This window comes from Nuphar pumila, chromosome 5 (assembly GCF_984573655.1).
Source record: "Nuphar pumila chromosome 5, dmNupPumi1.hap1.1, whole genome shotgun sequence".
Taxonomy (NCBI): Eukaryota; Viridiplantae; Streptophyta; class Magnoliopsida; order Nymphaeales; family Nymphaeaceae; genus Nuphar; species Nuphar pumila.
The window spans coordinates 2,277,238-2,303,248 of record NC_143253.1 but is presented as its reverse complement, the minus strand read 5'-3'; the positions used below and the strand labels follow the sequence as shown (position 1 = coordinate 2,303,248).

Genomic DNA, 26,011 nt, shown 5'->3' with positions numbered 1-26,011 from the left:
ATAAGCCCCAGAAAAAATTTCTTCTGGGGGGGGCGCTGCCCCCCTATAACCCCCCGCCAGGGGCGACCCGCGCCGGGGGGAGCCCCCGGACCCCCCTTCCTGCAGGGGCAAAAACAGTGAATCAGGCTCCACAACTCATCACAACCCTTGTTTATCTGATTAAAGATGATATGGAAGCAAGGTATCAAGGAAGCTGAACGAGTCCAAAGATAAACAATTTTTTAACTTTCAACATCAAGTTACAAAAGATAAAACATAATTGTCTATTTCTTGAAACCAAGAAAAACCACTAAACAGAACATAATTTATTTTCTCAAGTTTCATGAGATGGTCCTTTGGACTCATCCTTGCTACCGTAGTCTCTTGCTGTCAAATGCATTCGCTTGGAGAATGGGCAAACAACACCTTTATGTAGGTTGTGAAGAGAAAATAACAACTATAGACGGAAATAAAATCTTGTAACCCTCATCTGTAAATTGTGCAAGGGAAAAAATCTTAATTTGGATGGAAGTAAATTTTTCCACAGATCAGTCCAAACAACAATCAGACAAAAAATACATGTTTAACACAGCATAACCTTCCAGAGTTGCTTTGGAAAAAATAATACCTAGTCAAAATACATAAAAAGTAACCAGGATGGTGACAATGCCATCACAAAAATTGGATAATAATAAACCCTCGATTTACCTTACCACCGTATACTATCATATAATCAAGAAGAAATACTTTCGCCACCATTGCAGTCATTTGACTTGTTACCTTCCATGTCTTCTTCTGTTTTCCAAACGACATCTTTGAGGCCAGCTGAAAGGTTCTTATAAAACTGCAAAGAAAGGAAATATGAATATAGTTGAAACAAGATGGCAATTACGAAGTTTATTCCTCATATTTTCAGAAAGGAAAGTAAACATCCCAATGAACAAAGAAATATTCTAACACATCAAAGGCTTCAACCATGTGTTAGCCATGAATAGCCAATATGTCCCTTTAGAAAAACACAAATTTAAAGAACAGTGACAGCAGAGAATCAAACAAACAGAAGGAATTTGCAAAGATAAGAATATTTATATTTTCATAGTGAACAGTAAATCCATTATATTGAATATCAAAAGCAAATATTGTTTTCACATACCATTTGAAAGGGGAAACAACTCATTTAAATGCCACAAACAGACTATGGTTTATTAATGCGGAAACATTAGAACATTAGAACAACTGCCTCCCTCTTCCTTTCCTATCAATGCCACAATTGGGGAAGAATATGCATTTTCGTGATTTGCATTCAAAACTGGGATTAGGGAATCACGAAGCATAATTTGTTTAGTTTTCCAATTAGATAAGTATGGTAGAGAAACCTTCAGTTTGACTAGGAAAAAATATACATAGGTCTTCCATAACCATATAACATAAAGAGAAACATTAGAAAATGAAACAGGTAGAAGTTACCGGTCACACTTAGAAAACAACAGCAACTCATAGTTCATGCAATAAAGAACAGACTATTGATATCCAGGTGACTTCTAGAGATAAGAAGTGAAAACAGATATGAGCATGAGTGATAGATCAGAATAAAAATTGTAAGGAAGGAACAAATTAAGAATAAAAGACCACAGAACATTGGATTGTCAAAGAATACAACTCTAACTCAGGGTACTCATACTAGAGACAATCTTGTTGCCATGTACATTAGTCTGTTAGATAAGAGTAAATAAGATAAATCTAAGGACAAACCAGTGAAACTTTTTGGTACAGATTGTTTTTAACCTAATAAGAATAAACAGAAAGTTGCCATCCCAATGTGCATCACAATGGATTGACTAGTGTTTACAGTCATCCAATTCAAATTCAAAGGGGCCCTGGCCTCACCATAATAAACTATAGCCCACTGGTAAAAAAACAAGGTTTGCAATTGCAATGTGTTCTGAGCATGATTATTCCTTCCCATAAATTAAAATAATAACCATGGATCTGAACATATTGTTTGCATGAAAACTAGGAACTGGTTACACTTACACATGAGAAAATGAAGAAGATAAATCATAAATCTGTCATTTCAAAATGATGAAGCAGATCTTCCGCATGAAAATCAGGAAGTATTCATGATCATGATAAAAAGAAATGGAAAGAAAGGGCAAGAAGCTGAACTACCTTGTGGAACTCCAGAGTATCTCCTTTAGCCTTCCGTACCTCAACCATGTGAAGAGAGGGGGCCACTTGGAAGACCTAAGTGAATAGATGAGATAGTAAGAACATTGTCCGCTGTTTTCATAAGCATAAAAACTAAGGTTAGAAACCATTGACAACCTCTGTAGCGATGTTAAGATTTCCCTTCCTTCCTGCTTTTAAATTTTCCAGCCTCATCTGAAAGAAAATATGCAGAAACATCAGGGTGACATTAGATTTGTAGCTCCCTCATTTGAAGCCTAGTTGTTCAACTATGATTGGCATGGATATGACCATATATATTCTCAAGCAAGTTGTAAAGAAATGAAACAAATGAAGTCTTGGGTTTACCTTGTAGTTTTTCTTTTGAACATCAAATCCAAGAGGTTTTGCAGCTTCCTCAATTTTATTGATAATTTCATTAGCAGGACACTTTGATGTAAACCGTGTTTCCCTCTTGAACTCCTAGCATGAAGACAATAGCGAGGGAACTGGTTGGTATCCAGACCAGTACAAATATATAAAGCAAATCATAAAGAGAATGTCCTGAAAGAATGTGAATGGTTTGATAAGCAACATATAAAAAAATATCATGGTGGTTCTACAAAATTCATCAGCCAACATATCCTGCCAGAAGAAAGAAACACAACTAATGATGTGTCATCAGTGACAGCATCAAAGAATATTGTGACATATACACCAAACTTTTCTTGTACATATGTCAACAAATAAGCTGATAGACAGAGATGGAACAAGAGTATTTGTCACTGTAACAATCATATGAAAGAGAAAATATGTAAATGTTTAATTTAATTTAATACTATTCTAGTGACCTCTTTACTTCTCTGCCTTCTTAATTTCTGTGAGAACATTATTCAGAATCAGGGAATATGTCCTCATCGCTGGTTCTGTTCATTGCCAGCAGACTGACCCACTCCAATGTACTCCACTAAGTTTGCCATCCTAACTTTTTTTTACACTTCACATGAAATATCTGATGGAATTAAACACAGATATGACAGAAAACAATTTTTTCAAAATGCAAATTCCATGTGGTAACAACCAATAGGCTGGTGAGGGGAAAAGAGGCATCAAATGTGTACCAGAAGGCCAATAGAGACAAATCCAAAATTCAGTTGAATAGAGAGAGATATTGAGGATCACAAAGCAATAACAGCATGATATCGAACTCACAAGTTTTATGTATAGGGGGGCATGTTTAACCATATAAAAAAAACAAGACTAGATCCCAGCATTACATAACTCATATTTCTGTTATCATCTTCATTCAATATTTGAACCTCACTAAAGTTATATATTGACTTATGGAACCCAAATGTCATGTCTATTTACCTGCTCTGCATCAAACAGATTTCCAAGGTTAAGACCCTTGGACATTGAAATAAGTTCAAACGCATTCATTACTGATGGCTGGGCTTCCTTCTTCTTGGTCACATGATATTCCTGAATTGGAAAAAAAAGAAGGCATAAGTCTGGTATATTCTATTGATAACATAGAAATAATATAGCAGAAAATATTTTTGCTTGAACTGAAAGCTTATCTCTTACTTACTTCAGAGTCCTTAAATACCGCATCTATATCATCTAAATTTACATTGTGTTCCTCTTGAAATGAAGGAGGCTTATAACCTTTCTTGAACCATTTGTCCTCTAAAATCTCTGGGATGGTAATACGCTGCCAACATATATAAGTGAAACTCACTTGTAAAAAGTGCAACCATAGCTGTAGAAAGAATATATTGTTCCAGCACTACCAATAACAAGATCAAATTTCTGTTTTTCAGGTTACGTTTGCATTTGACTGACATATTAATGATAACAAACAGGATACCTTGCCCATACACATCAAAGGCATGAACTATAAATCCCAACAAGGAGTTAGATGAGAAATCCTCACCGTCATGGGGTTTGGGTTTAAAATCCTAGCAATCAACTGCATTGCACCTAGAGAAAGCCAAGATGGGCACGTAAATTCTGCTGCTGAAATCTGCAATCAATGGAAACTTTTGTAATAAACAAAAGAAAATTAAAATAAGAAAACCTCACTCCACAATTGGAAAAATGCTCACTTTTTTATAAAGGGTCATAATATTAGAATCATCAAAAGGCAAGTAACCTGCAAGCAATACAAAGAGGATGACCCCGCATGACCACAGATCAGCAGTTGCCCCATCATAACCTCTATCATTTAGTACCTAGTAGAAGACAGCAAATCATATGCCTTGTTAGAAAAAATAATAAAGTAGAATTTGGCAGACAAAAAATGAGCAGTTTACTACTATCTGCACCTCTGGAGCAACATAGTTTGGAGTTCCACAAGTGGTATGTAACAGGCCATCATCCTGCAAAAGGGACTTCTAAAATTACAACAAGATTTAAAACATAAGATATCTTCAAAAGAAAGAAAAGGAAAAGGTTTATCAATTCTAGATTTTCACAAACCATGGCATAGGTCACAGGGTATTTGTATCATGACGAAAAAGGGATTCTTAATCATAATAACTCAAAAGTTCCATGAATTCTCTGTGTCACAATCAAAAGGTATAGTCCACGACTCCACATTAGAATGCACTAGTCTTTAGGCATATTCCTTCTTTGACACCTAAGATAATATATTACTATCTTGTACACAGGTTTTAACCTACTTATATTTGAGGAATTGTAAACTGCCTCTGTGCAATAACACGTTCCACCATTGAAGTATGCATCTTGGGTGGGTAATTATCATTTACAACAATAAACAGTGCTTACTTTTTTTTTCTTCTTTCATACCACACTTGCTCACACGTACTGCAGATAGGCCATGTAGCTATTCAGACATTCATAAAGGTCCATGTTTATCAACATTTAGGCATACAAGAGTTCCTCATCTACTTTTTATGCTGAAACCACAACCATGGTTCTGTTCTAATCTTGATCAACCAGATTCATCTATTTTGGTTGAAGTGGTGATGGCATGCTCCATCAGGATAGATGCACAAACATACATACGAAAAAATAAGCATGCACACAGTTTCCTGAATCTGTCCAGCATCTGTGCTATGGTTTGAATTAGGGTGACCACATCCAGATCAAATCTCCAGACATGTTGGAATTGCAGTTGTTGAGGGTATATGCTCAGATAGACAGATGTTTAACATTATTTATATGTAGGTTAATGCTATTTCATTAGGTTGCATAGCAAAAATTGCATATACATGTTTCTGTATTACTTGAAAAAGAAAATGTGAAATAATCATTAGACAAAAAATTAGCATTTAATTGATATCTGCTAAAATAAAAACTGACATCTGAATTAAGCTAAAAGAAAAGCTGACATTTGAATGTACACGGTAACCAGAAGGAACATATAATTTGATTGACAAAAAGTATTGCCTTGACTTGTTGGGAAAGAGCACTCAAGCCGAAGTCAGATACTTTGAGGTTTCCCCATGCATCAAGGAGTAAATTTTCTGGCTGCAAGCACCATAACAGCTACATCAACCTTCATCTTTCAAGATAACAGGGAACATTTAAATCTTGAGCGGAGACCATATTATGTAAAATAATTACCTTTAAGTCTCTGTGATACACACCCCTGCTGTGACAGTAATCAACTGCATTAATAAGTTGTTGAAAATATCTCCGTGCCTCATCCTCACTCATCCGCCCATGGTTAACCTTTGACATGAAAACACTTGTTTAAGCTAGTAGTTGAATAAACAGGTGAAACGTTCCAAGACTGGCTCAGTAGCAAGTTTTATGCTTCCAGTTGGTAGGTCAACACGATGGTGGCTACAACTTAGACAATGCTTCACAACTTACAATCTTGTCAAAGAGCTCCCCTCCAGTGACAAACTCAAGGACAAGGAAGATCTTGGTCTTGCTTCCCATTACCTGAAGAAGCGTGAGTTGTAAAATTCGCAAATAGAAATATCCTAAAAGCAGCACCAAATGGAGTGAAGATTAGACTAACCAGACAGAAAAATAAGTGCAGCAAAATCTACAGATTGTGTCATACTCCTAATTGGATACCATTTGACAGCAAAAACCTTACGTATATTACTGACCTAAATTTAAGTTTAATATTGTTGTTAGTCCCACAATATGATGTCAAGTTAGTGTGAATAGTCATTATGAATTTACTTATCCATCGGTCTTCGCCTCCATCCTATGATATTCTCAAATCCCATTGTTAATATCTCTTCTTGATCTCCATGATGTTACTCAAATCAGGAGCTAAATCCCTTTGCTTTTGGATATGGATTCCATAAGCATGCTTTCAAAAGTAAGACTTTTTCCAGAAGATAGAATTCAAAGACACAGTTTTGCTTCGACCTTGATCTTACTCATGTGCACAGGCATGAATCATGATTAGGACGGTTCTTTCTTTGTCTGGCACATCTGGATGGAAATTCCATCAACTTGATGTCAGCAATGCACTTATGGAGATCATCAAATATGCATGGGATAACCTCCCTGATGTGATGGTGGGGATCATTCTACTAACATTATCCAGCTAAAGAAGGCTCTTGTTCATGGTTTGACATCTTGTACTTCATTGTTCAGTCCCTTGGTTTACTAAGATACAATGCTATGGAATGAATTACACATTATACATCAATAGAAAACACTCTTATTACAGGAAGTGATGATGCACACTTCCTGAAAGTTCATTCAGAATTTAAATGAAAAAATTAGTTTTGCTTCCTTGTTTCCTTGATGTGAAGATTGATCAGTACCATAATAGAACCACTATGACTTATCATAACCATAGATCAGATAGCCAATATCCTTGACTATAATCCACTAAACCTCCAGCTGCAATAACCATGATGTCAAGCCCATTTCCTCCACATTTTAAAAAGTATCAGAGCACAACAGTCACCAGAGGCACTTCAAGACTTTTAACTTTCAGAAAATGGTGTGTGTGTGCACACGGATTAGAGAGACATGTTGTTATGAGTCAATCATTTTACAAGTAGTCACCACTTGGACATGCTATTTCACTAAGAAGACAGACATGGAATGTGAAGTAACTAATGGCAATACATGGAAGCTATGGAACGGAATAAAATTGTTTTTATAAGGTAACTCACCTCATACAGGCGGACAACATTTGGATGCTTTATTAACTTCATTGTAGCGATTTCCCTTTTGATCTGCATGATAAATTAATTCAGAGTGCTAACAACTTGAAGCAAACTACAAATGCAATTTCAGCAGGCAAAGTTGATTTTTGAAATCATATTAGACTCATATTTTAGATAACTACAAGAGAAAAAGAAATTTTCACGTTCCCAAAATCTAGAACAATCCAATAACCATCTATAAATTGGACATCCCAATGCTCTGATGGTCAGAAAAATGCTAAACAGCTGTTCGAAAAGGCAGAATCTAGAATTGGAAGTGTCTGGACAATTGGTATTTATTTTTCTAACTGTGTTGACAAGAAGATACTGAGCATACTTAAGCTAAATGAGTAATTTGCTAAAAGTAAGAAATCTTTAACAACTAGACAGTAGATGATCTGCCTAAACCTTGTATCTGGCGCAGTTTTAGTGGCCTTAAGGAACCTGTCTACAATGCCACATATCTTTAACATCACAGAGACAATGAAAATATAGAATCTAAAACTTAGATAAGTTTCTGAAATTTTATTCCCAAGTTAAATAATGAGAAAGTGAACACTCAACAAATAAGGATCATGTCAAGAAAAAGGACCTGCTCAACTAGCTTGTTTTTGAGAACCTTGTCTTTGTCAAGGATCTTGAGAGCCACAGGTTCTCCTGTCTCGGAATTCTTTGCGAACTTGACCTTTGCAAAAGTGCCCTCTCCAATCGTCCTCCCTATCTCATACTTCCCCACTTTGCGCTTCAACTTTTGTGCACTCATTTACAAATCCCACCCTTCTCCCTTCTTGCAATCAAGCAGCAAATTACCTCACAAACCCTCTTAGACAACCCAACCAAGCTCCCCGTTAAAGGAAGGAAAAGAAAATCACAACTATATAGACAACAGCTTCACCATTAAACCAACTAACAAACACCGCAAGATCACCAGAAATTCTATCACTATAGCAAAAAGGCTCTTCAAAAGAAGTGCAACCAATTAAACATCAGTACCGCTTAATTCCTGTATGGTGCTGAAAAAGCCACTCAAAAGCTTTCTAAGCCTGCTCAAACACTAAGAAGAATACCTTTAATTCACACTCCTCAAGCCACAGTGGGATGAAAACCACCACCCTGCAACAGACTCAAAAGTAACAGATCCCTGCTTCAAACTGATCAGACACCAAAATTCCCTATTCACGCCTCAACAAAGAAGACCACCACCCGATCAACTGAATCCTCCAACTCTGCTAAAACCAATTAGACACAAGACCCACCTGATGAATTTCGATTCTGTGAAAAAACTACCATTCAAAATCTGTCCAACTCTCAATCACCCAATAACCAAGTGAAAACCACGCAATTCCTCCAATCTTGCTCAAAAAACTATATGTTATAAACAAGATCTGCTTTCAAGAACCTCTCTTTTCTGCCTTACAGATCCTTACAAACCCAAATTCCCTTAGAAACAGGGAAAGGAATAGCTACCTCAGATTCTGCTCAACACCAACTTACCACCACACAAGCTTTTCACGTCAGTAGTATCTCACTTTGCTCCAAACTGCATCACAATAGAACTCACCCCAGATACACCTCACCCCAAAAATCCCCAACTATTAAAAATAAAAAAATAAATGATCCCCACAAACCAAAAGTATGCCCAACATTAAAAAAAATCAGATAACAACCTTCCTGATTTTGACTGACCAATATCTATGAAGACCCACAAGAAAAAAAAAATGGAAAATTTAAGTATTTTTTCAATGCCCAACATGAAAATTTTTCAGGTACCAATTTTCCTGTTTCTGATTGACCAATATCTACGAAGACCCACAAGAAAGAAAGTGGAAAATTTTAGACCATGATTAATATAGCAGTGTAAAAAATAGAATTATAAAAACTTAATAAAAAATTTATATATTAGAGAAGACCGCTAGGCCTCCCGGGCAAGTGGGAAGCGGTAAGCCCACGGAGTAGGATTCGTGTCCGTTATTATTATTATTATAGTCGAATGGGGGACAACCACGGAGAAATTCAAAAGTGGGTCTCATCCTTATCTTCGCCGTCCGAGACTCCGAGTCGTGCAATATCCTGAAAGGATGTCCTGATTTTTCTCGCTGCTTTATCTGCGGCGCCAATTATTTGACATGTTCAAGCTTAAACATAGGTTTTAATCATTATTTTAACCGGTTTTATGTTTTTAACATTGTGGTTTGGGCTGCATAAGGGAGTGTGGCTGCTGGTCGCCTCATTCGGCGGAAGCAGAGCGAGGAGGAGGCTTTCAGAGAGAAGGGTAGCGGTTCGGCAGATTTGCATAGAAGCGATAAAATTTTAAAAAGGGTTAATTATAAATGTCGCCGTTAAAGCCTACAACGGTGATATTTATATATCAACGGTGATATTTATATATCAACGTTATGATATTTGGACACTAGGCTTCATCCACAAAATCTTCCCTCAAACTTTTTTGCGCCAATGGCTAAAGACCCGCTCCAGTCAACTCACTTGAAGATTTTTGCTTTTATCTTCTTATTATTGATGATTTTTCTCGGTTTTCATAGCTTTTTCTTTTGTGCACTAAGTCACAAGTTTTTGAATGCTTCAAAGCCTTTAAGTTTGTTATTAAAAAGCAATTGCAAACCTTCATCCGTACTTTTCAGTCTGATAATAGAGGAGAGTTCACTAGTCGTGAGTTTGAAAACTTCTTACGAGATCATGGCATACTACATTGGTTTTCATGCCCGCACACTTTCGAGCAAAATGGTCTCGTTGAACGAAAACATCGACATGTTGTTGAAATCGACTTGTGCCTACTTCAATCTTTGTCTTTGCCATACTCTTTCTGGGTCGAAGCTTTTTGTATTGTTGTTTATATCATTAACCATCTCCCCACCTTAGTCCTTCGTCATAAAACTCCTTATGAGCTACTTTTTAATAAACCACCTACCTATGATCATCTTCGCATTTTTGGTGCCCGTTGCTACCCTCTGTTAACACCATATCTCACCACCAAATTTCACCCCAAGACCATCCCTTGCGTCTTTCTTAGATATGTCTCTCACCACAAGGGATATCTATGTCTTGATCCATCTCGTAACCGCACCTATGTCTCCCGCCATGTTTACTTTGACGAGTTCACTTTTAGACTCATACTTTCATAACCCTACTCCCCTTCACCTTTCTTCTCGGCCTGGGGTCTCTCCCCCACCCGTTATTCTTCCTCCCCCGGATTTCCTATCCTTACTGGCTTTTGAACCACCATCTCCATCTGGTTCCACTCTTTCCTCTTCGTCCCTCACTAATGGTATGAGTCACGTACCTAATGTTGACCTCCCAAAACCAGCCTCACAAACTCCCTCTCTACCAATCATTGACTCTCCTGAACCCATATTAAACCGCCCCCTGATCATGTTAATCCTATGGTTACTCGATCCATGACCATCTCACTCAAACCGCATACTTTTTATTCCTCTCGCTACCCGATTTCACTTGCTCTCTTTAACCCAATTTTACTCACACTTAAACTCACCTCTTTCAAACAGGTAAATCTTGATCCTAAGTGGCGCTTAGTCATGCAAAAATAATTTAATGCTCTACAACTCAATCACATGTGGCATATTCCTCCTCTTCCTTAATATGATGTTGTTAGCTCCAAATGGGTCTTTCGGATTAAACGTCATGTCGATGGCTTCGTTGCTCGATTTAAAGTTCGACTTGTTGCCAAGGGATTTTATCAAGAAGAAGGTATTGATTTCCCTGAGACTTTCAGCTCCGTGGTAAAACCTACCACCATATGTGTGGTTATTGCTCTTGCAGTCTTGTTCGTATAGCCTCTACATCAATTGGATTTTAACAATGCCTTTCTCAATGATCTTCTCTCAGAAGATTTTTATATGGCACAGCCTCCCAGTTTTGAAGACAACTCTCATCCTCATTATGTTTGTAAGTTGGATCATGCTTTATACGGTATCAAACAGGCTCCGCATGCTTGGTATCACAGCCTCAATTCTTATCTTAAGTCATGCGGTTTTCAGATGTCGCTCTTTAATGCTTCTCTATTCGTCTTTCTGGACCGTTCTTTGATTATGTATGTTTTTGTCAACATTGATGATATCATAATTATAGAAAATTCACACAATGCCATCAACAAGTTAATTCAACATTTTAGATATGCCTTCTCCGTCAAAGACCTTGGGCGTCTAAACTATTTCTTGGGCATTGAAATGCTTTACGCTTCCTCAGGTCTTCATTTGTGTCAGCGTACTTATGCCTTGAATTTCCTTCATCGTGCTTCTATGACGGATGTGAAGCTCGTCTCCACTCCCTTGAGCTCCACTACTCGGCTACTTAAAGATGATGCCTCTGTGTTTTATAACCCAACACTATATCAGAGTATAATCGACGGCCTTCAGTATCTCACCATCACTAGGCTTGATATTGCTTTTGTCGTCAACAATGTGTGTCAATTCATGCATCATCTTACATTGACTCACTGGTCGGCAGTCAAGTGTATTCTTCGGTATGTTAAAAACACCATTCAACATGGTCTCTTTTTCTCACGGTCCTCCTCATTTCAACTCACAGCCTATTCCGACGTCGATTGGGCTGAGAGTCTTGATGACTGCATGATCCACAAGTGGTTTTGTTGTGTTTCTGGGTACCAATCTGATCTCTTTGTCTTTCTACAAGCAAAGGACCATAGCTCGCTCCAGCACTGAAGCCGAGTACAAGTTGCTAGCCTGCATGCGTTGCGTCAGAGCTTCTCTGGCTACGGTCTCTTCTAACTGATCTTGGTCGCGCCCCTTCTTCGCCACCTATATACTTTGGTGTGACACTATTGATGCAATTTATCTTGATGCAAATCCCGTCTTTCATGCTCGCACTAAACATGTTAAAATCGATTTTCACTTCGTACGGGATCATGTGCAAAAGAGTTATATCCAGGTTCAATTTTTCTCCTCGTCTGAACATATGGCTGATGATGGCCTCATGAAGCCTCTTTCGTTTTCAAGGTTCATCTTTCGTGATAAGCTCAATGTCATTGACCCCACTTTGAGCTCGCCGGAGTATGACAAGGATACCTCAAAACGTAGTAAATCTCTCCTGTGTTTAGAATATTTCAGCACATGAAGAGTTCAAAGAGCGAAGAGTCCGGTCAATGAAGAGTCCAACTAAAGGTTGCTGATTATCATTTGTGATAATCATTATCAAAAACGATAATTTCAGAGGTATCGTTATTCCATGTACGCAAACCATTGTACATTGTTCAGCTTATAAATAGCCTACTCGGCTATCTCGGAAGTTCTACTATAGTCCTTTCAAGTTCCACAGTTTTTTTTTTTTCTTTAGAGTCACTGATGTTTTTAGATGAGCGGCATCTAGAGCATGCAAAAGGTATGGTGGGAAATAAAGCTAAAACATTGGTGGGCGAGGTTTACCACATGCATGAAATTGAATGGCATCAGAGGGACCCTTGACAGATTATCATGACACATACGCTGATACAATCGTCTCCTTTCTTTCTTTTGATGTCAGCTGGACATTAATGAAAGATGCATTGCCCTGTCAAACATCGACAGGCATGCAAACGAGCATGTGCAAACTTTGGGTCATTGTCACAGCCATATAATCCAAGAACTTAGATTTAAAATTTTGTTTCTCTGCATATTAATAATCTCAATCTAATGGGTAACTGTAATTTGTGAAAAAAAAAATCCAATGCCAAGTATATCAAGTAGGGTTGGTCGTGGGTCTCACCTGGGGTTTTCCTTGCTTGGGAGAGGGTTGAGAAGGTCGGGTTGACACGACAGAACCACAATCCCAACTCATTGAAAACCCGATTTGACCTTTATTTGGTTCGGGTTTTGGGTTGGGTCTCATCGAACTTAGGTTAGGTGCTTTTAAACTCAACTATTATCGAGTTGGATGGGCTAAGCTCCATTGACATATTCTTTTGCTTATAGTCGAACCTCATAGATGTAATCAACATGATTCATTTAGTAGGAATTGTTTTTTTTATCACCGGAATATGACATGTATGCAGGTTTTTTCTTTTTCAATGATGCAAAATCAATAGCCATAAAAGTACTAAATTTTTCTGACTCAAAAACATATTTTTTCATAAAAAAAAAAGAGTCAATGCTCCCTAATTTAACTTGTTAAACATCTACAATATATTTGTTTTTAGAAAACTTAAAATTTTAGACATAAACTATACAGCGCAAAATGTTTCAAAGAGATACAAAGCTTCATTCAATTGTCATGATTAAATCTTATTGACCAAGAAAAGGCATTATTGATCCAAGCAAGGTCGTCATTATGCCATTTGATGGAAGCAAAGGCTCAGATGCCATTCATGGTTTTGAAATGGATTGCCAGCAGTGAGTGTAGATGGTGTATCTCTAAAGATCCTTGAGTTGTGTTCGGCCAAAGGTACCACAAAACAGAGGTGATCCACCATCTCCATATTGTGCCCCATCACTTCTCTTGGATACAAGGGGGTCCGAATATGAGACTTCTGATACAATTATCCTTAGGGGGAAGCCATAGTAGATGTGGCCAAGGCCATATGTAGGAGGCTATGCCAAACGATGTCCAGATAGGTGATTCTTCTATAACATTACACATGACACATGCTAGCAAGCTGAAAACCTCTATTTTCAGGTGGATTTGTGTGGTTACTTGATTGACTAAGAATATCCACAAAAATGTCTTGGCTCTGGACCCTAAATTATCTTCTTTATGAAAGGACAGGGACTCGTTGCTCCAATGGTTGTGATGAAAGAGGCCAACGTGTAGCTAGATACCAGATTTGCTAGGCTTCCATGACCAACAATTTGGTTTAGCTTGTATTAACACCGAACTTAGTTGTTGTAGAAGTGCCTACAATTGGGTCATCTCATGTTGTTGCAATTGTCGACTAAACTGAATATTTCAACCCACATTTCTCATCCAACAATCCCTTATCAAGCAGGTTTTGGACGCAGCTATCCTATACAACCATTGGTGCATTTGCGATAGACCTAGCCAGTTGTCCAACCAAAAATGGGTTTTATCCACTTGACCTGCGTTGACATCCATTTGTGTCATATCACTTATCCCTGATTGTGGTATCGTGATCTAGCATGAAAGCCGAGTATTGTTCTGTTGCTGAATGCATTTGGCTTCGTCACCTTCTCGATGAACAAAGCCATCATATTTCAAGTCCAGTCATTTAATGTGATAATGTCTCTGCCACATACCTTGTTGCTCACACTACCTTTCACAGCAGCAGCAACACTACAAGAAAACTGTTAATTAACCATGGAAATTTGCGACGGATTTTTTTCGTCGCAAATTTGTGATAGATTAGCTAGAGAAAACTTTCTTCATGAAGATTAGCGATGAAAGTTGTTTCATTGCTAATCCGTCGCTAATTAGCGACGGATTAACGACAACAATTTTTTCATCGCCAATTCTCAATACAATAAAATATTTTAGCGAGGGATTTAGTGAGAGAATTTTTCCGTCGCTAATTAGCGACGAATTAGCGACGGAAAAATTCCCTCGCTCGCTAATTTTCGATTTAAACCGAGCGCGAAATTTTCCCTCTCTCCGTTCAAAATTTAAATCGATCGCGCTCGATTTAAACAGACTTCGATGATGCAAAGTGATCGTTGTGCAAGTCAGTTCATGGTGGACGGCGATGATGCAGAGTGATCGCTGGAGAACGGTGACGCCGGTTCACGAAGGACGACGATGCCGGTTCGACGCCGGAGAGCAACAGTTCACGGAGGATGATACAAGTCCGACGACGAGGCAGAGCGATCGTTCTGTGCAATGCCTGTCGGGCGCGGTATAAGTCCGGCTTATTGCTGCCGGAATACTGCCCGACAGGGATCAATTTTTTTTTGTTTGTTTTTTTTTTTTAAATTTAGCGACGGATAATGTCTGTCACTAATCTGTCACAAATTAGCGACGAAATTAACGACAGATAAGTTTTTTCGCTAATTAGCGAGCAAAAATTCACGATGGCCTCTATCCATCGCTAATCCGTCGCTAAACATTTTAGGGACGACTTAGCGACGGATAAGTGATGGATATAGTCCATCTTGTAGTGCAAGCATATTGAACTGGATATACATTTTGTCTGCGATAAGGTTGTCACTCAGGCTCTTCAGGTTCAGCATCTGTCTTCATCAGACCAGCTTGCGGACGCTCTGACCAAACCTCTTGTTGTAACTCAGTTCAACTTTCTGAAGTCCAAGCTTAACGTGTAGCCTAACCCGTTAGGCTTGCGGGGGAATGTTAAGACCCTTGGCTCTGATCCAATTCAGGCGACCCACAATCTTGTGTTGCAGGAATCAACGTCCAAACCGAGCAAGTCGAGTTAGGACTTTCCAAATGAAAGGCAACATATCTTACCAGAAAGGGCTCCTCTGTTAAAGACAAGTTTCCCGTTAGAAAACAAATTCTGGTTAATAACGATAAGTTCTCCCCTTGTAATCAAAACTCCTCAAAAGGAGGAAACAAGTTAGCAACCTGTTTGCAACGCTTTATATAGTGGATCTTTTATCCTCATCTCAGCGTGAGAAAACGCAGAGAAATTGAGGGTCGTGGACTTAGGTCTCTGTACCGAACCACGTTAAGTTTTTCTTTTTGTGTTTGCATATTATCGTTTGTATTGTGTTTGAGAAGATCGACATCTTAGACGTGAGTCTCGCTATCACACAGCAGTTTCTAAATGGAGGGTCTGAATCAAAGTTTGAGAAGCAGGACATATCAGGGGGCATGAAGACAGTCACCATTGCCGGATTTTCCTCTGCAGGCACAGGAAGGGTAAAGAGGCGGTTTGGGGGAAGGTTAAACAATGGGTGGGGGTGAAGGGGAATGACACTATTGAAGGGAGGCGAGGAAGTAAAAGGGGATATGATTACAACGGTGGGTACGGTGAAATTCTCTGTCAACATCTTGTGGACCAGATTGGAACGTGTTTGATTTATTATTTCTGGAGACGGTCACTAGTTGGAGTATCCATCCCCAATATTTGAACCCTTGGAATCTGCTACACTGGGCTACTTCTGCATGTGCTGGCCTTGGGACTCTGTGGCGGGTGCTTGTACCTGTGCCTGGCATCGCCGATTCGACTCGGCCATGATTGTAGGTTCCAACAATCAGGGTCGTACCTGTGTTTTATGGGGCCTGAGGCGGAGGGAAAAAATGGGCTTCCTGTTAATAGCAGAAGTTTTAAGGCAAAGCCTCAAAAATTTTTGAGCTCTTATTAAAAATGGGCTCTCTAAAAATAGGTCTTTTATTAATAGTAAGAGTTTGAGAGCAGTGCCTCAAAATTTTTTGAGCACCTTATTAATAGTAGGAGTTCGAGAGCAGCGCCTCTAATTTTTTCAAGGCCCCTAAATTTTTTTTTTTTGCCCAAGGGCCTTAGGCCCAAGTCTCATTGGCCTCTTGACAAGTTCGGCTCTGCCAACAATGAACCGACCGGCCTAAGAACCAACGGATTTCCACGGTGAGGAGGAAGAGCACGTACCACTGTGCCACAAGAGAAAGGGATTTGGCACTGCATAGGGATCCACATGGACATGGACCCAACGTGAAAGCCATACAAGACATTTCCCTTCTTATCCTGAGTTGAGAATGACACTCTGAGATTTGGTGATGCAGTTTTGGCATTTTTCTCATGTTGTCGAATGGTAGGACGGGGTAAAGTAAGATTCCAACTTGCAAAAATTCAACTAGAATACATCATTAAAAATTGAATCAAGACAACTTCCATAATGAGATCCCAACTAGATTATAGGTACTATTGATTGTGGCAAATATATCCTTTTTACCAAGGGGGGCTTAGCTTGTTTGGTAGGATCTGTTAGTGTACGTCACCATGTGTTGGGTCCTTGAGAGTTCAAAACCCAATGGTATGTTGTGTAACTGGTGTAACCTCAGTTTGCCTTTCAATATATATATATATATATATATATATATATATATATATATATATATATATAACGACATAATGATCATTGCTCAAAGAGAGTAAAAATACATTGAGAAGGTACCAATTACAAAGGAGAGTAGTAGCATGGTTGAATATCATTTATTTCGTGTGGGTTCAGAATTGGCCTGTTTAAGTATAGCCTATCATTAACTTGCACTTGCCTCGCTATAGGCCATTTATTTTTCCTTTGGTAAGATCATATGGCCCACTAAACAAATTGAGAACACAGATTTACACCTTACATGGCCCTTATGGAAGAATCTACTCTAATTATCTTTTCAGTTTTCTCAAAAAAAAATATAGTTGTCGTTTTCAAGAGAGATTATTAGTCATGGCTATCAACTTCTGGACTCCTATCTTTAGTTTCAACCATCTGAACATGCCACATGACAGAACAAATCCTTTTCCCATGAAAATGTCTTGATATGTTTGTATAGTATTAAATAAGTGCACTTTTGTAAATTTAATTATAATCTCATGATGTAAATAGTTGATGAATGAGAGGTCCAGCCCTTGTCTTTAATCTTTTACAATTGACAGGATCATTAATTAGGTAAATATATAGTAAAATCTTTTTTCATATTTCCTTCTTTTCTTTTCCACCCTCTTTCTCAGGGCTACTTTGTGGGAAGGCTTTTTTCACTAGTTTGGATGACATGTTTGTGATTCCCTAAGTTTATGGTGGGACTATTGCCAAAACCTTTGGGTCTAGATGCCTCACCGACAATTGCAAAGTTTCAGATGTGATAATATGGTGCCAAAGCCAATATCTTTGTTTATGCCTTATGTCTTAGGTCTTCTAGAAAAGCAAGTCTCACAAAGGACCTTTTCAACATTTTCCTTTTTATCATTATATATTATATTTTAAAGGCAAGCTGGGGTCTGGCAGACCCCAAGGAGTTATTATTAACGTACAGCGTTAGAATATATACATACATAGAGTGATTGGTAGTTGCTCACACGTTAGGTGCCAAATGAATGTGCTAAATGGGTTTTCATTCTTTTTTTCAATTTTTTTTATTCTGACCGCAATCTATGTAGTTGATTTTATAGGGATCAGCTCTTGATGCGTTCGATTTCGACACATGGGTAGGTTTTATAAAGTTCAAAAAATCAAGGGTCCAAAATCTTTATAAATTTTCAAAGCTCCAAATATCATTTTTTTTTTCATCAAAAACACATGATTTAGGTGTGGATTCCTCATAAATAGACCATGCCCCACACATTTATGAGGTTGGAACTGCAAAAAAAATAAGAAAAGGACAAAAAACCCATTTATCACCTATCATTTCGCACCTAAAGGTGTGATTTTATGTAATTCTCTCTCTCTTATATAAAGAGAGAGATTGAGAGAGAAATGGGTAGGTTCTAAATGATACTTGCTTAATGGGTTTTTCTACTCTTTTGATATCTTTTTTGCAGTTTTGACCCCTTAAATGTGTTGGGCATGGTCTATCCACACCTGGATCAAGTATTTTTGATAAAAAAAATGATATTTGAAGCTTCTAAATTTTACAAAGATTTTGGACCGCTGATTTTTCTCTAACCTTATAAAAACCCACACATCTGTCAGAATAGAACACTCAAGAGCTAATCCCTATAAAATCAAGTATATAAATCACATCTTTAAGATCAGAATTTAAAAATAAAACATAAAAAGCCTGCGAAACTCATTTAATACTATCATTTAGCACCTACCCATTATATATATAGTAATGGGTCTCTGCTAAATGTAAAAACCCAGTGTTTGTTGTTGTTGTTTTTGTTTTTTTTTATTTATTTTGAATTTAAATGTTAAGGTTAAGTTCTCATATTTTTCTGTACATGTATATTTTTACATGGATCGACCATTGATGGGCAAAATCGCCTTTAAGGTTTATGAGTATAAGGCATAGATATAAAATAACGATTCTGGCCAGCATGATTGGAATAGTAAAATCCCTTTCCTTCTTTGTCTTAAGTTATTAAAAACAATTAATTAAAAGGTGGATTTGGTTAGTGATTTAATGACCCCTAATTTAAGTAGGTGAAGATAGAAGGTTGGATTTTAAGGAGGTAAGTAGCACACATTTTGGAAACTTTATTTAGAAAGAGAGCTACTCTAGCAAGGAATGTTAGTAAAAAGAATTTATTAGATGGCTAGCATAAGGAAAGGAGGTGGCTGGAAGATTGGGTTGACTCATAAAATTAACAACGTAAAGGAAAGGTGACCAGAAAGGAAGAGAGAGATAGTGGTAAAAAGGAGGTAACGTTGAAACAAAAAAAAAAGGGATTTGTTTTGTTGTAAAAGAGAGAAGGAGACGTGGACTGCATCCTCAAACAAGCTTTTAAAAAAAAAGAGAGAGGGGGAAAGAGAACTGGAGATCGATAGAGGAGCTTGAGCAACGGAGCGTGTTGATCACAACCTTCTTGCACAAGGGAGCGAAGGACCGGAGCGATTTGAAAAAAAAAAAGGTACGGTGGTTCAGATTTTAGCTTATGATTATGTGCAGCATGCATATGAACTATAGGTTTTTGAGGAAATTTAAAACTGTATTTACTGCATTTGGATTTCTAAAAGATTTAAAAGAAAAAAAAATATCAAGACTCTACACGTTAATGGACATGGGACCAGACGTTAGTATGTGTTTCAAGAGGGCTTAGAGATTTGGTATACATGGGTCTGTGTTTGTACAGGTGTTCATCAGCATATAAAACAAGAGGTAAGCATCCGATTTATAATGGACATTGGGTATATGTTAATTTATATTAGGTGAACTCTACACATTAATGGATATGGGACCAGACGTTAGTATGTATTTCAAGAGGGCTGGGTGAAAAAAAAAAGTAAGCATCAGATTTGTAATGGACATTGGGTATATGTTAATTTATATTAGGTGAACTCTACACATTAATGGATATGGGACCAGACGTTAGTATGTATTTCAAGAGGGCTGGGTGAAAAAAAAAGTAAGCATCAGATTTGTAATGGACATTGGGTATATGTTAATTTATATTAGGTGAACTCTACACATTAATGGATATGGGACCAGACATTAGTATGTAATTCAAGAGGGCTTAGTAAAAAAAAAAGGTAAGCATCAGATTTATAATGGACATTGGGTATATGTTAATTTATATTAGGTGAACTCTACACATTAATGGATATGGGACCAGACGTTAGTATGTATTTCAAGAGGGCTTGGTGAAAAAAAAAAAAAAGGGGTAAGCATCAGATTTATATTGTACGTTAGGTGTATGTTAATTTATACTATGTGACTTTATATTATGTGACTTCATGCATGTACTTTAGCATGGCATTTAGATGGGGCAAGTGGTTGGAGAATTCAGCGTGAGGGCATGGTTGAAACCATGTTTTAGATGTTTATTCTTGATGGATATAGATTACTCATATAACTGTGAGTTATAAATATTATTATTTCATTAGTGAATGCAAGTACCTCGTATTACTTCTTTTTGAATAGCTTTTTATTGTATTGATAATATATGATGGTAAATGGCTGAGCATAATAGGGCATTGATAACATGATTTACAGGCCAGGTTCTAGTCATACATGGTTTCAATGACCTACAGGTTTTGATCAGACTGTATAAATATATATATATATATATATAAAATAAAATAACTTGGGTCAACTATTGACGTGCAAATCTCAGCGATCCGATGAAATTTTTAGGCATGTCTTGGCATTTTGGAATCATCGAGAGGTTCGTTAACTGGTCCCTGAATGATGTTGAATGGGTCTGAGTCCTAATTTTTCAGCAAAATTAGTCTTTTCAGAAGTTTATCAAGAGATACCCATTTTAGACAGATTATGTTAAAATGACCAAACTTATTTGTTTCATAAATTCTGGTAAAAGTTTTATATGTTTGAAATAGAGTCCTTTTGTTTCAGATATAAAAGTACGGTATTTGCATCCAAAACCCCAACGACAATTTATAAAGGGCATTTGGATAATGTACATGGAAGATATTATTTTTTTAGTGTTCTATGGTTTTTTTTTCTCTAGTTTAAATTTATCATGTTTGTAAAAACACCACAACCCTTGTACCTTGGACCAAGTTGTACATATGTCGTGTACCCTAAATGGGGAAGTGGAACTCCTCCTGAGGGAGTATAATAAGTCAGGACTTCTGTTTGCCTACGGAGAGGGTAGGTGGTACCAGGCTCCGAAATTTCTGTTATATTGTTTGGAGAGCAAGGCGTCTCCTCGGTCCACCCAGCCCGGTTGTCCTAGGGGGACCTGGGTAGTTACACGGGAAAGCCCGATGACTAGCCCTACTGACTGAGCTCAATATGAAAGGCTCACTATGGGACCTCCCGATCAATGTATCGCCCTAGTGGGAGCAACGGCTGTGGGTACCGCAGTCCTCTGTATGTGACAATTGGAATTGATGGCATGGGTTTTGACTAAGGGTCAACACCGACTTTTATGGTCCAGGGACAACATGGAACAAAATAATATGTATATAAGTTTGCTATGGAACATATTTCTATACATACAAATGATTTTCTAATGCCATGTTTTCATATGCTATGATCTTTACTGTTGTACTTTGAGAGGCTAACCTCTCCGTTGAAAATGTTACAGGTTCTGATTGATGGCGTGGCGTTGGACAAGGCTCGACGAGTGTGTTGCTCTAGGGATTTGATTTTGGGCTGTTTTGTTATATTTTGAGACTTATTCTACTGATTCTTAAATTATGAACTTGAATTTCCAATAAGATGGTTTGTTCAGTTATTTGTTTGTAGCGAGCCCAAATCTATTATGTGTTTCAAAAAAAAAAATGGTTACAAATTTTGTGTTAAATTTGGGACGTTACACTAAATGAGTTTTTCAGGGTTTTTTCATTTTATTTTTAAATTCTGACCATGTGATCTATGTACTTGATTTTTTAGAGATCAGATCTTGAAGTGTTCTATTCCCACATATGGGTGAGTTTTTATAACGTTCTAAAAATCAATGGTCAAAAATCTTTGTAAATTTTAAAACACATGACCAGGTGTGGATTCTTCAGAAATCGAGCATGCCTAACACATTTATGGGGTTGGAACTGAAAAAAAAAAACAGGAACAGTAGAAAAACCCATTTGGCATGTTTCATTTAGCACAGACCCATATATATATAACTTATTTATGTATTTATATAATTGATGTCGGGGCAATTTGTTTAAATTAATTTTAATAACGATTTCAAAACCCCATGTAGTTGGGATATCACCACGCAATTCATATCGCATCGGCTCAAAATTGATACGCAACGATTAGGCATAGTTTTTTAATTTAAAAAATGTCACTTTTTTAATATTCTTCTAAGACGTCATCTGTTGGTAAAAAAATGACTGATTCAGCTAAATTCGGTTCAGGGTATGAAGCAGACGATTATCCAAGGCTTTGTTTGGGAGCGGGAGATGGGAGTGGACATGGTATTTAACGAGAATGTAATTAATATCACCTACCCCACCCCGTTTTTGGAGATGAGGCTGGCAACTACATTGACAACTCCACCTCATCTTCATCTTCATTTCTACTCCCATCACCCTCTCCGACACTGGACCGAGCTGATTCTGACAACATTGGACTTAATGATGATGAAAAAGATCTCAAAAATAAAATAGATTCTTACCTCTGTCATTTTCTCTTTAGATTGTCTTAAGAGTCAGGAGTACTTGTGTGCTTTTTGCAAATGTAAACCACCTTTAAAAAAAACAGATAGAGATAGCCCAATATTTCATTCTAATTGAAGGCAAAAAAAAAGGTGTCAGATTTCTCCCTCCATGGCACAAGGAATATGAGGAAGTGCTGTTTGCTTTGCGTCAAGTTCTCCAATCATCACAAATTTAAAATTCAAAAACCGATATTTTCAGGCCTTAAAATTTCTGAATTTTGAGTTTAATGCGGTTTTGTTTTTTTTTTAAGACATGCATGTGTGCGCACGTGGGTGCATGTGTTGCTTTAATAAAAAAGAACAAATTTTTTTAAACGTCAAACATTACAACTTTTTATCTTCTCATCGGTAAAACAAGAACCAAAGACCAGGGCCTAGCAAAACGGACTTCATACGGTGAGACTGTCGCCACACTTGGAGCGTACTCTCTCTCTCTCTCTCTCTCTCTCTCTCTCTCTCTCTCTCTCTCTCTCTCTCTCTCTCTCTCTCTATCTATCTATATGATGCTCCAGGAGTACATACTCCCACCTAATAAAGCTTTAGATTGTCAAATTTCTTAAACTTTTTAGTTGATAAGACCATATATGATCTATAAACATTATTTAGTAGAAAATAAGTTTTGGATCATGTGATTATAGTATATATGTATGTTTTTTAAGACTTAAAAATGAATGGTTCACAATGTATCAAAAATTCTTGACTTAAAAGATACTACTTTTATGTCCAAAAAAACTATCCAAACAATGATTCCTATCAAATAAACTATGTTGAGTACATCCATAAGGTTTAATTTTGTATGAACTAACCATTTTTATTTATTTTTTTTTGCTAATATGGCCCTAAGGATGTGTTCAACATAGCCCATATGATAAGAATCAACGGTTAGATCATGAATTTTTTGAGAAACAAACATGATTTTTAGATGCTTGAATATTTACAAAAATTATAAGTTGTCAATTTTCAAGCCTTAAAAAATCATGTTAACAATAAAAAATAAATATAAAATATAAATACTTTTTTATAAGAAAATATAAATAAAAATATTTAAAAATAAAAACCATAGATTTTTCATGATAAATAGCCGATGAAAACATAAAAACATGATATTTATGTTTTTGACAAAAAAACTCACGAGAAATTATCAGCTTTAACTTTTTGCAATATTTTCACAAAAATTTCATAAATCTTGCAAGATTTGTCACCATGTATATTAGGTTCAATTGATGAGATGTTCAAGCATTGAATAAGAGAAGTCGTCTAATCGTCGTTGGTTGTAGATTTTGAACCTTGTTTTGTTTGGACGGTCCCCCTTTCATATATACACACGCACAAAAAGTAACCAAGAGTTTATAAAAATATCAATCTTTTAATGATATTTTAGTCATTTTCATAAGGTTAAATCTATCTAATGTTAAACACAACTAGTTTAATTTTATATTAACCTATGTATAATGTAGCATTAAACTAGTTGTGTTTAACATTAGATGAATTCAAGAATATTAAAATGACTAAAATACTCATAAAAAGTAATGTTTTTAAAAAATATATAATCACTTTTTGTAGTCAAAAAAGGTAAATTTGATAACAAACAAACAAACAAACAACAACTACGCCTTCATCCCAAAACAATTGGGGTCAGCGATATGAACCAAAAAAGAAATTCATTTTGGGTCTTCCACATGAATCCTTTTCCTCCAATCATTTCTATCCAACGCCATGTCCTCGGTGAGGTTCAAAGCATTCATATCCTTTCCCATCATCTCCATCCAAGTCTTCCTAGGCCTACCCCGACCTCTTTTAACTAATATATTTTCCCATTTCTCCAACCTTCTAACTGGAGCATCATTAGGCCTTCGCCGAATATGTCCAAACCACCGTAAACGATTCTCTCGCATCTTATTTTCAATGGGTGCAACACCTACCTTCTTACGTATCTCTTCGTTCCGAATCTTATCTTTTATTGTATTTCCACACATCCATCTAAGCATCCGCATCTCAGCTACACTCATTTTTTGAATATGATGTCTCTTGGCAGCCCAACATTCTGTACCATATAGTAAAGAAAAAAGGTAAATTTGATCAATTTATAAAATTACTTTTTGAAAAAGGTTTTTGACTTTTCAATTCCCTTCAAGTTTAAGACTTATAATGCTAAAAAAGTAACATGTATTTGTAAAAGTATCATTCTTTTAAAAGTATTCTAGTCATTTTCATAATATTGAATATATTTAATGTTAAATATAATTAATTTAACGTTAGATTAAGTTAATTTAACATTAAACTAGTTATAATTCAATCATATTAAAATGGTTAAAATACTCTTAAAATAATAATTTTTAAAATATATGATTACTTTTTCAGGTCAAAAAGGTAAATTTGATGGATTCATAAAGCTACTTTTTTTAAAGGTATTTGAGTTTTAAATTCTCTTCAAGTTTAAAAGACTTGTAATGCCCAAAAAAGTATGTATTTATAGAAGCATCATTCTTTTAAAGGTATTTTAATCATTTTTATAAGGTTGAATCTATCTAATGTAAAAAATAAAAAAGAAAATACGGTGAACATTGCCTTTCAAAAAAAATTGTGGTGAACTTAAGACAAACGTCTCTCTATGTCAATAGGTCAGGGTCAAGTAGGACCCACCCATATAATTAATCCATATAATTAATGACCGGCTTTGGTTTCAAGTTTCGACGGGATACAAAAATGGAATCCCAAACCCAAACCAGCATAATTTCAATTTTTTATTTTTATAAAAAATACATATAAAATACTCGGGTCAGGTCAAGTACCTGATCGATAAAAATCATAACCCAAACCCAGCCCGCATATTGCTCAGGTGGGGTTCGGGTCACCCGGGAATTCGGGTTCGAGTTGGGTCAGGTACCTGGTACAAGGTAATGTTAGAAGAATCGTTCTCTTTTTTTCATTTTTGAAATTTCATTTTTATTGTAAAACCTAGGTATGATGGATAATTTTGCGCAAAAAAGCTTGAAGATAAATAACAGGTTTTACCTTTTTGTCACATTCTCTTACGCTTCCTGAACACTTAATGCTTCGCGTTCCAAGGCTAAGGCAT

General features: G+C 36.8%; 1 protein-coding gene across 1 annotated transcript; it reads right to left on the bottom strand.

Moving 5' to 3' along the window:
• Window positions 1–499: 499 nt before the first annotated feature.
• Window positions 500–9,119, bottom strand: LOC149836456 (CBL-interacting protein kinase 32-like). The gene is made up of 14 exons (XM_090005347.1): window positions 7,888–9,119; window positions 7,263–7,325; window positions 5,989–6,060; window positions 5,737–5,844; window positions 5,560–5,640; window positions 4,473–4,526; window positions 4,254–4,379; window positions 4,082–4,171; window positions 3,737–3,859; window positions 3,517–3,627; window positions 2,515–2,628; window positions 2,305–2,361; window positions 2,149–2,223; window positions 500–823 (listed from the first exon to the last, which is right to left on the bottom strand). The coding sequence occupies exons 1-14, from the start codon at window positions 8,056–8,058 to the stop codon at window positions 713–715; spliced, it is 1,356 nt and encodes a 451-aa protein (XP_089861473.1). The 5' UTR covers window positions 8,059–9,119; the 3' UTR covers window positions 500–712.
• Between the last annotated feature and the right edge of the window lie 16,892 nt (window positions 9,120–26,011).

Excerpts from the sequence above, each read along its gene's own strand:
- LOC149836456 (XM_090005347.1), bottom strand. The coding sequence starts at position 8,058 with ATGAGTGCACAAAAGTTGAAGCGCAAAGTGGGGAAGTATGAGATAGGG. Across the intron at positions 5,641-5,736 it reads TGTATCACAGAGACTTAAAG|CCAGAAAATTTACTCCTTGA; the intron begins GTAATTATTTTA and ends TGGTGCTTGCAG. Across the intron at positions 4,172-4,253 it reads TTATGACCCTTTATAAAAAA|ATTTCAGCAGCAGAATTTAC; the intron begins GTGAGCATTTTT and ends CATTGATTGCAG.